At 39.2% G+C, this 15,501-nt stretch overlaps 2 protein-coding genes across 4 annotated transcripts in view; one reads left to right on the top strand and one right to left on the bottom strand.

Annotated features, from left to right (window-relative positions):
• C17H7orf50 (chromosome 17 C7orf50 homolog) overlaps window positions 1–15,501 on the top strand; it is a 172,923-nt gene that overhangs the window by 19,455 nt on the left and 137,967 nt on the right. The gene's annotated exons all lie outside the window — the stretch shown is intronic.
• Window positions 5,374–6,606, bottom strand: GPER1 (G protein-coupled estrogen receptor 1). The gene has a single exon (XM_061599714.1). It carries the CDS (start codon window positions 6,532–6,534, stop codon window positions 5,374–5,376), a length of 1,161 nt encoding a protein of 386 aa, XP_061455698.1. The 5' UTR covers window positions 6,535–6,606.

Below are 15,501 nucleotides of genomic sequence, written 5' to 3'. Positions count from 1 at the left end.
AAAATAAATGAAACAGTGACTCAAAAAGCTTGAAATGTTGAGGAGAAGCATTGCATTGGTATCCCAAAGCTGTGCTTCGTTATTATCATCCCAAATAATACTACAAAATTCACCAGGACTGCTTGTGGTCAGTCAGAGCAGCTTCCAAGAGCTAATAAGATGAAACTCTGCTGTCTGTCTCAGTTCCTCAGAACAAAATAGAGCTGGCAGCTTTCCTCTGTTGCCAGCCAGGATAGCTGGCTCAGCAGACTCATGTTTATTCTTATCCTCTGGCAGTGCTGTATCCCTTGGTGAGGAAAGGGGAGACTATGGTGAAGTGTAAAATAAAGGGTTGAAATGTTTTTGAATATCATACATGCTTAATCCCGAGTCTTATTCTTATTGCTTAAAGGGGAATACATATGGAATCAATCTAAATTTAAATGATTGGGGAGGGCATGTCGTTCAGAGACAGTGCATCTGCTTTGCACAGACATGGCCTTAAGTTCAGTTCTTGGCATCTCTAGTTGAAGATCCTCAGTTAGTAGACCATACTGGGCTAGCTGGACCAACAGTTCATACACCAGAGGCAAAATGAGGCCTTGTATTACTATTGCAGTACATAGCAGGCAATAGCGATAGAAGTTACAAGCTAAATATAGTTTAAATAATAAATAATAATAAATAAAACCATTTAGTCAGTGGATGCATTGAAAAACATGTCAGCCTAATTGTAAAAGTGTTGTGTTCTTTTTATCTTCTAGTCAACAAGGTATTGTTTATCTGTGTTAGCAAAGTCCAATACCCATTTATACAGATTCCATTGATTTGACTCCAGGCTTTTAACACACCAAGAAGCCACCTTAGATGCTATGTAGAACATTGCCCCTAGCATCTATTGCTGGCAGTCTAATGGCTCCACAAACAGTGCCCTTTTTTATGATAGAGAGGAAATTTCCTCAGTTGGCTCAGCTTCTAAGTGAAAATTGTACATATCAGTGTGGTTGTCCTCATGGATATGTGTTAAAAAACTAGCAGCTTCATTAAGCTGGTCTCTTAACATGCATTCTAAATGTTTCTGCTTCTGCAAGCATTGCTTTCAAGTGGCATCAAATGTCAGTGGATGCTTATTTTGTTGCTTGACTGCCAAAAGACTGGCTTTAAATGACATCCCACATACCAAACTCTCTGCAACTTCAGGCATCTTTTTGCATAAAGATTTTCTCATGGGCTACTTCCCTTACTATTCTTCCAAAGTTGCAGATGCAGTTTCACGCTTCCTTCGCAACCATGTAATATCTTTGCATTTGCAATAGTGGTTGTGTGAGTTTTTAAGATTGTTGGAATTTATCTTAGCTTCACTATAAAATTATTGTGTTCTTGTTATCCTCCAGTGACCAACACACCTTGTGACCAACATGCTCTGTTCTGACCACTCCCAAGTGTTCCACAAACATCTCTGCTCTGTCAGATAACTGTGGGTGGGAGAAGAGAGCATGCTGTTTTAACATTTACTCCTCATAATGCTGGAAATATGCCAGGCAAAATCAGCTAAAGGCATCTCCCCCCCCCCGAAACTGCAGATGCTGCTGACTTTTCCACAAAAATTCAGAAGTTGCTTTATACTTAATAATAAGAGCAGCAACAGCACTTAGCTTTCAGTGTGGTGTAATGGTTAGGGTGTTGAACTGTGTCCTGGGAGACCAGGGTTCGAATCCCCACTCAGCCATGAAACTCACTGGGTGACCTTGTGTTAGTCTCTCTCTCTCTCTCTCTCTCTCTCTCTCTCTCTCTCTCTCTCAGCCTAACCTAAGACAGGGTTATTGTGAGGATAAAATGCAGAGGGGAAAACCATGTACACCACCTTGAGCTCTTTGGGGGAAAGGTGGGATATAAATGTAAGCAATAAGAATAACAATGACAACATTCCCTAACTTACTTCAAGGTCTCCCTGATCAGCTGTAGTATTGCTTGAGAAGGAACTAGACCATGCTAAACTGGATGTGGGGGATGCTGTTTTGCCACACTCCGAAGTATTTCTCTAATACTTTCTCTAAGTTGCCCTCCAAAGCTCTCAGGACCTTGTAGCGTGTTAGTGACAAGCACAAGGAGGTTGAAGTCCAGGGAATATAAGCCCAAAGGAGGCAGGCAAGGGTCAGCCAAGATCCATGTTTCCCTTAAACTTTTTTTTTTTTTAGTAGAGTAGTCAAAAGGGGAGTTCAAGTCCAGTAAGAAGCAAACTAACATCATGGCAGGAAATGATGAAATTATAATAATATGTAAATTGTCTTTGCAAATAGATGGTAGTGTCAGATAGGAAAATGTCTCTGTTTCTGGCTCTTCAGTCTGTGAGCCAGTTCAGATGAAACCCCCAGAACCCCTGGTTGTGTGAGATCAGGAGCGAGATGTGCATGTGTAACTTCCCTGTGTCTCTCACTGCATATAAAATGTATTGTTTCAATTGGGCAATATCAAATATATATTGGAATGCCATCTTTCTCTGGTCCCATGATCCAAGACCTCTGAAAGGGTTTAGGTAAGACGATTAGGGAGATCCTGCAGTAAATTCCAATTCAAGAGATAAATTCAGTATAACAATAATAATATTTGTTATTTTCAAGGTATTGTACAATAAATAAAATTAAAGGAAGGTTCTGTCTAAGTCACAACAAGAAGTGAAATTAAAGCAAATTGTATTATATGGGTGGGGAGGGAGGTGGTGGAGGAGGAAGGCAAGTAACCCAGTGACTCTTCAGCTTCAGTGTGAATAGAGGTTCTGGGGGTGGATAGTGTCTGAACAAACATCTACCATGGAGAACCTATTCCTTGATCAATAACTAAAGATAAATGAGCACATAAAGTCAAGGTCTAATAAAACATGGTATATTCTGAAAAATATGCAGAAATAAATAGTCAAAAATATGGTCCATAGTTGATAGCCAACAGAATGTGCAATTATGACCAGTTTCTAATGTATATGCAATTTACTCCCACAGATTGTGATATAAACTGCTTGCTGTGCTGACAACATGTACATGCACTTCCAATAACGCAGTAATAAATTACAAAGGTATTCTAATACAGAAATATAAAATGCAAAGAAAAAATACACCACATATCTCAAATAATTTGCCAGACGTGTTTCAACAAGTCTTCTTCAGTGACATCTATTCAGAAAGTTTCTCTTTGAGTGTGGATTTAGATAAGGCAATACAAGTGAACTAAGTTGCTGCTGCAGATATCATCTGTGGAAAATACTTTACAATCCTTCCATAATGCTGCAAGATGCAAGCCCAAACATTCTACTCCTTCCTTTTGTTTTTGCTCCTATTCTATTCCTATTCTAGAATAGGAAGCATATGCATGCAGAATATTTATTGGTGACTATTGTCTGAAAATAGAAATAGACTGCCTTCAAGTCAATCCCGACTTATGGCTACCCTATGAATAGGGTTTTCATGGTAAGCAGTATTCAGAGGTGGTTTACCATTGCCTCCCTCTGAGGCTAGGCCTCCCCAGCTGGCTAGGGCCTGCTCAGCTTGCCACCGCTGCACAAGCCAGCCCCTTCCTTGTCTGCAGCTGCCAGCTGGGGGGCAACTGGACTCCTTGGGACTATGCAGGTTGCCCACGACTGCACAGGTGGCAGGGCATGTAACCCCTGAGCCACTCCCTGTGGGGGTGATCTTTAGCTGGCCCTTGACACTCAGGAGACGCAAGCAGGGATTTGAAGTCACAGAATCTGGACTCCCAGCCAGGCTCTCCTCCCCACTGTGCTATACCAGCTGCACGAATATTGTCTGAACATGCCGTATATCCAGAGATTCTGGAAAGCATTGATAGGTGTTAGTTAGAAAAGTGGAACTTGCAACAAAATGTTGCAGTGTATTCCCACCCCTAAAAGGAGTGTGCTCATTCAGGGCTTCAGCTAGCTTGGAACAAAAGATGCGTAATGTTGGACTTCTCAGGGCTGGGAGAGTTTCAGAACAGGGAAGTGAAGTAAAACACCTCCCCCTTGGCTTTCCTTTGCTATGCTATATAGTGCTAAAGGGCTCAGGTTGAACTTGGACATTTAATTGCTATAGTGTGTGTGTGTGTGTGTGTCCTGGAGTGTGGAATGGGGAAATTTGCCCTTTTTCCTTTCTCTTGGAAACATCCCCATATAGTGCAGGAAGAGGAATTTTATTTTGTTTTTAACCTGATGGCATACATACACCTCCAGAGTACTTACGATAGGCTTTGCGCAATTGAGCTGGTCAATTCCCACTTTTCCCTTGGTGTCCATTTTCCTTCCTCTCCCCCAAGCTGGCCCATTGACATTCTGTGTCTAAGTGCACTCACAGTCTGCCCATGTTCTTGTTGCTTTACAACTTTTTCTCTCCCTGGGTGGAAGTGACATCTACCCATAGGGAAAAAGCCATAGGATTTACGCCAAGGGTTAGAGTTTGGCATGTCCCTTCCCCAATACAAACCTAAAATAAAGCAGAAAAAACAAGAATTTCTGTCTTTGGTGCTAAACTTGGTCATGGAAGGTCTTTCTCCAGGTAATAGGGGAGCAACTCTATATTTCTTATCTCTATAGGCACAAATTTCCTCTACATTCCAAAACTTCTGGAAGCTTACAAGTCTTTGGTGCAGTTTGAACATTTTTAAAATAGAGTACTTTTTATTTGCAAACTTTTAACTAGGGAAGCCCCTTCAGTTATTTATAAAACTTTACATTAATTGTGAGGGCCCCCAATTTTATTTACAAACTGCTAAGCACTCAACCACCTGAGCCTACTATTAGAATAGAAGGTATGATTCATAGGGAATTCAAGGGATTTGGATATACATAATAAAAAACAGATGGCTGCCTGTTTATAAATATTTTTTTAAAAAACAAAGTGATATCCATTGCAATACTAGATTGGTTTTCTGTTTTCTTCATAGTTTATGCAGAAGTATGTGCTTATTTAAATACAGTACTATGCATTCAATGCTGCAGCTCTTTTCTTAACCAAGTTTGCAAGCTGATACTTTTGGATGGAAAATGAATGACTTCTCTGCATCTCTGTATCAAGCATGTTCTATTGAATTTTCCCATTCTTGTTGCAGTTTTATTATTTTGTTCAGGGCATTTAACATATACCAGAAAAATAACATTATTTGATAATTGTATTATAGATAGGTTCTTCCATACACAATTTTCTTCTACCTTACTGTTCACAAGTATACAGATACAACTGGCCCTCCATGAGCCTTTTATAAGTTCCTACCTTAATTAAATGCAGATCTGAGCAATGTAATCTTTTACATATCATAAAAACGGTACAAATTTTGTGCATAGGGCAAAGTATATGCTCTTTCTATAAGTAACAATTGAGTTCTATTGTAGTACCTTTAATATAGGCTAAATTAAACCTCTGATTGCTCAGCGGTATCAGGAATAACTGATTTCAGGGTAGCATGACAAAAGCGGTTTAAAACAGACACTTTGGTTTTCTGTTCAATATACAGTTTCAGTTTGTCCCTGAAAGTTTCACCTAGGAAACTGTAGATAAGAGGATTCAAACAGCTGTTTGAGAAGGCTGCAAGGTTCACAATGTGTCCAGTTAAGGGGTAGTTATGTCTGAAAGATTGGCCCCTTGATGAGGTTTGCTCTGTCTTTTGAAGAAGTTGCACACTTATAAATACATTTTCAGGAAGCCAGCAGATGAAGAAGACAAGAACAACAACAAAAATCATGCGAAGAGCTTTCTGTCGGCGTATTCGCAGACTTCTGTGCTTGTGGGCTCTTATGAGGACTCTAACAATTAATGAATAGCAAAGGCCTATAATAGCAAAAGGGATGATAAACCCTAAGGTTATTTCTAGCCACTGGATTTCTTTTACATCTGCAAAGCAAAAGGAAACCTCTCCAGTATGTTGCAGATGTACAGCTGTGAAGGGCACTAGCGCTGCAGAGATAGATGCCAACCAGATGAGGCCACAGCTTAATCTGGCATGTTCCATGGTGCGAAATAAGTTAGACTTCATTACCTTTGCTAGTGCTATATATCTGTCAAAACTCATCCATGTTAGGAAGAATATGCTGCTGTACATGTTGATTTGAAGAAACAAGGACATAAAAGTACAAATTATTGTGAGATCATAATATTTTTCATCAAGATTAAAAACTTCGATGAGGGAGTCAGCCACTAAAATGAGATCTGCAACAGCAAGGTTTATGAAGTACAAGTCTGGAATAGTCATCTTTTCACGAAAACTGATATTCACCACTAAAATAAGGATGTTTCCTACAAAGCCAATAGGAAAAAGGAATATTGTATAAAGGCATGATAAGAAAAGACTTATAATGTATTGCTGGTGTTCTGACTTATCTGAAATGCTGAAAGTTTTGTTTTCATTGCACAAATACGATCCATTTAGTTCAAAATAGGTACTGTTACAAAGTATTTGAGATGTGGATGCTGTGAAAATTTCCATGGTATAGTTCTCTGCTGGATAGATCACTGTGGATTTAAGTGCCAAAGTGCTTAAATTGTTGGTGGGCCCAAAGAGATCTGTAGAGATCATATTTGTTATCTGGAAAGGCAGGAACACCTATGGTCAAAACCTACAGAATTTCTATAGTACCTTAGGAAAAGCATGCTAATCCTCACTGTGGTAAATATGAGAGAATTCATATGGTTTATAACACAGGAACTTTTGTAATGATGACTTCAGGTGTATATATTTTTCTTCTATTGCAGACTTGCTTACAGTTTGAAAGATGCAGAATCATAGTGGTTCTGTTTACTTCAGTTTAGCAAGTAGTGAATATTGTTGGCCCTGCGAATAATGAAAGAAAAAAATATTAATCTTCTTCCTGAGAGAATGAAAGTGTTCACCATTTGTTAATGTGAATAGCCTTGGCATTTGTAAACCCATAATACTGTCTTTGTGCATTTTGATACATGAATCACAAATATATGAATGTGCATGTTAAGTGTAAAAATGTTTGTGAACCTGAGTGATTCTATGGGGTCTATTCAGTGGCAATGTGCAAAACATCATCTTGGCATTGTTATTATAAGAAAAGGATAAAAATCGGGAATAAAGCCAGTTCTGGAAGAAAGAAGAGATCAGCTTTCTACTGTATCATGTTCTTTGTTTTCTTAGATAATTATAGAAATCGTAACAGATAACTCCACAACACATGCTTTGGGTGCCAAACAGATAGCCAGTGGAGAAGTATGACTGTTTTTCTCGCAGAGGATTTTTTTTTAAAAAAAGGCTTGTATAGATCCGCACATTTTCAGTTGATTTTTAGTTATTGTCCTAAAATAAATTCCATAACAGAAATCTGTTTAAAAGGAATATTTATGTCTTGACCAACTACAGTTTGTTTAGATCTATGTTGCTAAATGATTTGCAATATTATAAGGAATTAAAAATAAAACAGATTGTAGCAGATTATTAAAACCTTGAACTGGATGATGTGAGAGTTTTTGGCAAAAAGCCATGAGCAGCTAAGATTCTTATAGTATTTTAAGTATATGGACATGGAAATATGGAGTAGAGTAAACTCTGTTGGGCCTAAATATCTCTGACCTAATTTTTGAGGCATATTTAAAAATCGCATGTGTTTGATTATTGAGACCTACCAGCCTAACTGCTTCCTGCAAAGCTGGTAGTAAAATATTGTGTGTAGTTCTGGTTGCTTCATCTCACAAAATTTATTGTGGGACTGGTGCAAGTACAGAAATTATCGGTTAAAACAATAGGTAGTACTAGAAACACAGACTCTAACCATAAACTATTTTAAGTAGAAAGAGGGGGTCAAGGTGAAAACGGCAATATGGTATGTAGAACATTTTGGAAAGTGTGACTGAACTATCTTTCAAAATAGTAAACCTTCTGTCCAGCCAATGAAATTGATTGGTAATAAGTTCAGGACAAACATTTATTTCTAAACATCATGCGTAAATGACGTATAGAATTTACTATCACAAGTTGTGGTGATGGGCACCAGTTTATATTTTTTATGGAAAAGGGTTGAACAAAATAAGGAAGGAAAAATCTATTAATAGTAATTAGCCGCAGTAGTTTAAAATGACACCACCACCCCAGGTATACAACTTCTGAGTACCAGTTCCTGGGAACAGGTATCAGAGGGGTAGCTACTCCCTCTTGTTCTGCTTGCAATGTTCCCATAAATATCTATCTGGCCCCTGTTGGAGACAAAATGCATGTCTAATCAGACATTAGTCCAGTTGAGTTCAGTGGGACCTACTCCCAGGTAAGTGTGTGTTGAATTGCAGCCTTAGTCTGATCCAGCAAGAGAGTTCTTTCTATTTTTATATAAAGGCATGCATAAAGTAGTTTCAAGGGGTTTGTCATGTTTATTTCTAGAAAGAAAATTTATTTTCACTTGCCCAAAATAAAAGACTGTATTATTATCTGAATTACCATGAAGCTTGTAATAACACATCTTTAGATTAAGACATTTTTCCAAAATGTAACTAATATTTTAGAAATTTGATTTTGCAAACAGAGGGTTTAAGAATAACTCAGCTATATTTTAACTTGCCTGTCTTGTTATTTTTTTGTTCCTGCAAGGTAGCATCAATCACTTTTATACACCACTGTATAACCAACAGACCAGTAGAAATGTGTAAGAAAAAAATACTTTAAATAGTACTGCAGCAGTGGCATTCTTGTAATGCTTTGGGTTCTGCAAGAAACCCAAAACATTTCAGTAATGTTCATCATTCTACATTGCTCTTATTGTCATATATTTTTAGGATTTATTTTACCTTGCACTCCTGTGTATCCAAAGGCATTAACTGGTCCAGAGCTGGTTTTCTTCTAACCACTGGTAGGCTGATTTATATTCAAACACACCAACACCACCAATAATGAAAAGTACTGCTATTCAGATGATACTGTGTTGAACTGAAGGCTACTGGTACAGTTATTTGTAAACTTAATAAGCATATATATATGTATGCATGTGTGTGTCTATATATATAGACACACACCCCTTTAAGATACTGAAATGGTTTATAGCAACAACTCCAGATCCTTCTGCAAGTCCTACCAATAAAAAAGCTTTGTAGATTCTCAGGGTTTCTGCAGTTTGTGTCCAGCTTAAAAAAACTACGTTGAACTGACATCCATTTAAAGGCTAAAATTAACCCTGTTTCTGCTAGCTTGTTTCTCTTTTCCAGTTTAGTCTGTAAATATTTGTTTTCAAACACATTTCAAGAAACTAGGGATGTTAGCATCTTTCTTCTTGCCCTTGTTTTTTTTTGCTTTTGGAATCCTTCAAATACAAAAATAAATTCCGATAGCAGTAGACTGAGCACCATTCCACAGATTCAGCCTAAAAGAAACCTTCAATATGTAACACTACTTGGTTGTACGAGCATATAACAAATGTGGTTAAAAGAAAAGTATTAGAACTCTTGAAACTGAAGTGAAGAATGATTGTTTAACACATGCATTAATAACTAGAGTAAGATCTTCCTACCCTCTTTCTTGACTCCTATTCTCCCCTCTTAATCGCTTGTACGTTTCAGTGAGCTCAAAAGGCATCCCCAGCTTGATGTATTGCATTGTGGTGTTCACCATCAACATCATTTTCCCGGAACAAACTTCCAAATCTTGATGCAGCAGGTGGAGGCTTGAGCTTCATCTGCTACTGAAGGAAGCTGGTTGATAACTGCACAAACACCACCTGGCGGCTGCCAGAATTGCTCTGCTGACTGTGGGAAAAGAAATCTTGAACAGCTACGTTAAATCCTGTTTTCTCAATGGAAGGGACAAGGCTACAGCCCATGTTCTCAGCAGACTTTTTTCTTTGGGGGGGAGGGAGAGGGAGGGAGGGAGAGTCTCAAATACCCCTCTAATTTATTTCTTAAACTGCAGCACCCTATGCCTCATTCATACTGCTTTTGAAACCATTTGTGATATTACACCAGGGCAGGGTAGGTGAGTGCTGTTCAAAGAAAAAAAGGTAAAGATTCCACTGGGCATGGCCCCCAAGCCTTTGGGAGCCCCTGTTAGCTCATTAGATCCTGACCACAATTTGACATGCTGAATTATAAAGGTTAAGTCAGATATAAAATAAGGACTTTGGGGGGTTGTAAATGACATTATATTAAAACAGTGCTGAAAAACACAGTAAGCTGTCGGAAAGTTCAGCTCTCTGTTCCTAGCCCTTGTGGGTGTGAAGCTATGATTGAAGGTGATACTGAACAAAATTGCCAGGATCAACAGGAAATTGGCTTCAGTGCCCAGCAAGGCTCCTTGCCCCCATGACTGTAAGAAACAAAACATCATATACAAACAAATGGAATTATGCCCATTTGAATAATATACAAGTTCATATGATTAAAAATATCAATAAATTCACATATTCAATTACATATATCATCGAATAAGTGCCAATATACTAAACATTAGTAATAACTAAAGGAAAAAGGATGCTATTAAAGAACAAAAAATCATAAGTGGTATAATAGCATGTTCTTGGCTCAGAATCTGGGTTACCTGCTTGTATATTTTATTTTAAGCACAGCTCTGTCTGGAGTGATGACTGTTAACCAAACCCCTCGCCGCAACACTAGTGGGTACTTGTTATACCCTTGTTCATCTGGCTGCAATGTAGAATACACTGGACAGTTTCCATGATCTAACTCTATTTTTAAATGAACTTATAGTATTCATCCTGAGGACATTTTTCCATCCCTCTAGAACTGCCTTCCCCAACCTGGTGCCCTCCACATGTTGTGGCGATTACTCCCATTATTCCTGGCCATTGGCCATGTTGGGTGGGGTCGGTGAGAGTTGGAGTCCAACATCTAAGCGACACCAGGTTGGGGAAGGCTGGTCTAGAACCCTGGTTGTTGAACTTCCTTAATGCTTTAAGCAAACCTTTTCCATGTACTTTGCTAAAGAAGCCCTGGGTGGCTGATATGGAACCTTTGCGCATTGTAGAAGATTCTCGGGAATATTCTAGAGTATGTTCTCTGAGCCCAGCCTCTGCTTGTTGGGCATCATTTTTCCACCCTGTAAACTGAATGTGTATCCCAAACTCTCCTGTCAGCCGCACATTTTTTGTTGCTATGTGCCTTCAAGTTGATTACGACTTATGGCGACCCTATGAATCAGCGACCCTCCAATAGCATCTGTCGTGAACCACCCAGTTCAGATCGTGTAAGTTCAGGTCTGTGGCTTCCTTTATGGAATCAATCCATCTCTTGTTTGGCCTTCCTCTTTTTCTACTCCCTTCTGTTTTTCCCAGCATCATTGTCTTTTCTAGTGAACCATGGGCATCTCTAACCATATGATTAAATCATATTTTATCATTACATGCATTTCAATAGATTAAAATTTCATTTGCACATGAATAAAAACAGTCTCTCGGAATTTAAAAAAAGCACATGCTTTCTTTGGTTTTAGATGTGGAAATGCATACCTCAGTATATATCACCTTAGCATAGCTGTTCCCTCATGCATGAGAGGGAAAGGGAAATGCTGTTTCTAATGCAGCATTTCCTGCAATCTCTGTGTTGTGTTGTTATGTTAAAGATATTTTTAGAAATCTGTTTCTTAACTCAGTTTTTAAATAAATTAATATAATTAATTTGACTAAACATTGCAGTCCTAGTTTTTGTCTTTTGTCTAGACCGCAGTGATATGCTTGATTTTGCCATGAGTATCAGTCATAGTTCCTTTTCAAGCCCGTTGAAATTTAAGCCACAGCTTTCCAGATATTTTTTTAATGTAGAGACTACAGAAAAAGGATATTGAAAGCACATCATATCTCCACAGGCTCCAGGTAACGAGCTAATGCAGGCTCAGTATACTTTCAATGTACTCAGCTTAATAATTCTCACTCATCTTTGTTCGGATACGGGTGACATTCTTTCTCATTTAGTTTATGGCTTACTATAATAACATTTCTGTAATTGCTGCAGAAAAAAGGCTAGTGTGTCTGAATAGAAGTAGACAGCATTTTCCCATGACTGGAACAAACATCCAAATGCTAAAAAGCTTCTAACATCCTGCTTGTGCTTACTGTAACGATGAATTTTATAATAATCGGAAAATCATTTAGACTGCTGAAATATTTTTAGAAACTTTTGTTAACCATACCTGATGAGAGAACTTGAATTTGGTTCTTGTTTCGATTGCTGAAAAACAGTCTTTGTTGATCATATCACCATAAACCTAATCTATATATACATAAAAGACAGTTTCTAGCATTGAGAACCAGTGAGGTGTAGTGGTTAGAGTGTTGAACTACAACCTGGGAGACCAGGGTTTGAATCCCCACACAGCCATGGAGCTCACTGGGTGACCTTGGGTCAGTCACTGCCTCTCAGCCTCAGAGGAAGGCAATAGTAAAGCCTCTCTGAATACCGCTTACCATGAAAACCCTATTCGTAGGGTTGCCATAAGTCGGAATCGACTTGAAGGCAGTCCATTTCCATTTTCAGCATTGGAAACGGAGCGCAGGGCTATGACCAAGTGGCACAATGGAGATAGGAACAAGGTTTTTTTTATCAGTAGCTGGGATCATGCTTAGTTCCTGGCATAACGTCCCCAAGTACACCCTTCCCCCCCCCCGAATCAGACTAAGTGTGAACACTTGGAGGCACTATTGTTGTAAGGGCAGACCTTGGCCTCAACCTCCCTAATATTAGGTGTCCTAGTCTTCATTGACAGAGATGTTTCAAGGTTCTGCAGTGTGTCTCCCCTACCAAATCTTTGCCAACATTGCCCATTAGCTGCCAGACTAAGTTCTTGGTGCTGGTTTTGGTGTACAAAGCCTTATACAGCTTGGAACCAGGATACATGAAAGATCATCTTATCCCTTATATACCCAGTCGATCACTATGCTCTGCAGGTGAGGGCCTCCTGCAGATACCATCTTATCAGGAGGTCCGTTCCGCACAATATAGGAAGTGGACCGTTAATGTAGTGGCACCTACCCTTTGGAATTCTCTCCCCTTAAATATTGGTCAGGTGCCATCTCTGTTATCTTTTCGGCGCCTATTGAAGATCTTCCTCTTTCAACAAGCCTTTTAAGTAAAGACCTTATCCCAATCTGCATCTGTGTTGGAATTGTTTTTAGTTTTTTAAAAAAAGATGTTCTGGATTTATTTTTAGAAGTGTGTTTAAGATGTTTTGTTTTTAAGATGTTTTTGTGATTTTTTAGTGTTTTTGTTTGCTGCCCCGGGCTCCTTCTGGGAGGAAGGGCAAGATATAAATTGAATAAATAATAACGACAATATATAAGCACACATTCACCCACCACCCATCATAATATGGGGAGCATGCCAATAGAACACAGTGTAACAATATTTTCTTGTGAGTCATCTCAGTCAGTCAGAATAGCAAGACCCCTCCTGGCACATGTTTACTACACCACAAAGTCCAGCATGTGACAGGGAATTGAAGTATCTCTATACGTGATGTTAGCTGTAAGGAACTCTGGTGAAACAGTTGTTTTCTGAAGGAATTGTAATTTGTGGAGATCCCTTTTGCTATACCAGCAAGAGTTCAAAGCAATAGTGTGCCCTGGAGACTAATTTCTCTTTTCATTTCTAGAAGTAATCCAGATAAGCCTGTCTTTATGAGACACCAGGCTACCAATATTAATCATAATTATTATGATGTACTTGGTGTCATCACTGCAGATGACACTTAACAGCAGGAATCACCAGTGTGGCACACACAGGCCCCATGATGTCCACACAGGCCATGGTGGCACCAGACTGCGCTTTATTTTTTTTCAAGTAAGTCTCTAGCCTTCCTAAGAAAGAAAATTATAAAGCAGAATGTGCAAGTACCCTTGTAAGTGCTTGTGAAATGAGTCAGCCTGGCTGCTCCTGCCTGTGAGTGTTATAAGCCAATGAGTGAAGTCAGATCTGTGATTGAGTTGTTTAGACACTAGGCAGTAAGAATCTCTGGGGTCCTGCTGTTTTCCCCTCCCTCTTAGTGCCAGTTTCTTGCTTCTGTCTTACTTTCTAGTCCTTGGAATCTCTGTAGTTTGCCCTTCCATTTTCTCCTAGCAACCAGGATACATCTTTTCTGTGGTGGGTTTATCTGAGATCGTCTTCCCTAGAAGTTATTTTCTGCAAATGCTACTTACACAGTAAGCGTGGGTAGACGTTAAAGAATCCCTCTAATCCCAAAAGGCAAATGTAAAAACGTACAAAGATGCTTAGGCATGTCTCCTGCTGTGCAGGAGCTAAAGATGAAGCACTCATTAAGAATTTACTGTATAGTTAACAGTGCAATGCTAGTCTACTCAGAAGTAAGTCTCTTTGTGTTTAATGAGGCTTACTCCTAGGTAAGTGGGTACAGGATGGCAGCATAGGACTTGGTTTAGGGTTGGTAATAGGGAAAAACAAGGTTCTTGTGCTCTTAAGAGCTGTTCGGCAGATAGAAATTCAACAGGTTAAACTTTTTCTAGCATGAAAACACAGTTATGGGAAAGCTTTACTACAATCTTAATTTTATTGTATGTGATGCCATGCCCCCCCCCCAACGGCAGCTATTTTATGACTGAAACCAACAGCACTCTCTCCACCTTTGAATTTTGCCCACTGGTGCAAAGAAGTTGGCCAACACTGTTTTATTGAGTAGCATTAGCAGAGTGGGGGTAAGGCCTCTGCCCTGAGGTACTTATGGTATAAATGTTGGCAAAGGGACTGCCAGGGAAGGGGAGGAAAGGGAGAAAAAGGATAATAATGGAAGAATGTCAGCAAATGCAATTACTTGTACTTCATTAGGCTTCATTTCAATTGCAGATGAGGTCTAAGGGGCCAAGCAATAGAATTTATAGAACAGAATAGCAATAGAATAGAAAAGGTGGGGTTGGAGGAGGAATTTGTAGAAAGAGATACTCAGTGTTTACGCGTGCATGTAAGGAATACAAGGGATTCACGTAATGTAAATGTATTGCCTTCAAGTCGATTCTGACTTATGGCGACCCTATGAATAGAGTTTTCATGTGGCTGAGAGGCAACGACTGGCGCAAGGTCACTCAGTGCACTTCATGGCTGTGTGGGGATTTGAACCCTGGTCTCCCAGGTCGTAGTCCAACACCTTAACCTCTACACACCACTGGGTCTTTTCATCATTTTCAAAATTCACATTTCAGGTTCTTTCTTCTGTAAGAAACCGGTGATTTCTTCATGAATTTCCCAAAATTTTAAATAGTCGCATGTCTGAACAAGATACGCATTAGTGTAATTACATTAATTTCAGCAATGTCACATGGTCTTGTAGTATTCACCTGAGTTATGTTATTCAAGATAGAATAAGTTGGGGAGAGAAGAGAATGGACATGGAAAACAGTAATTGTTCATAATATATGATAAAGACTACCTTTTGGCTGTGGGTTTTTAGTTCTGCTGAAAATCTAGACTCAGCCTTGCTTAAGTTACAGCTTAATCTTATGCAGGGGTAGCCAATGTGCTCTCCAAATGTTCTGGACTACAGATTCCATAATTCTTGACCATTGGCTGTGCTGGCTCGGGCTGA

Source organism: Rhineura floridana, chromosome 17 (assembly GCF_030035675.1).
Source record: "Rhineura floridana isolate rRhiFlo1 chromosome 17, rRhiFlo1.hap2, whole genome shotgun sequence".
In the NCBI taxonomy this organism is placed as follows: Eukaryota; Metazoa; Chordata; class Lepidosauria; order Squamata; family Rhineuridae; genus Rhineura; species Rhineura floridana.
This window is presented reverse-complemented; position numbering and strand designations above follow the sequence as displayed.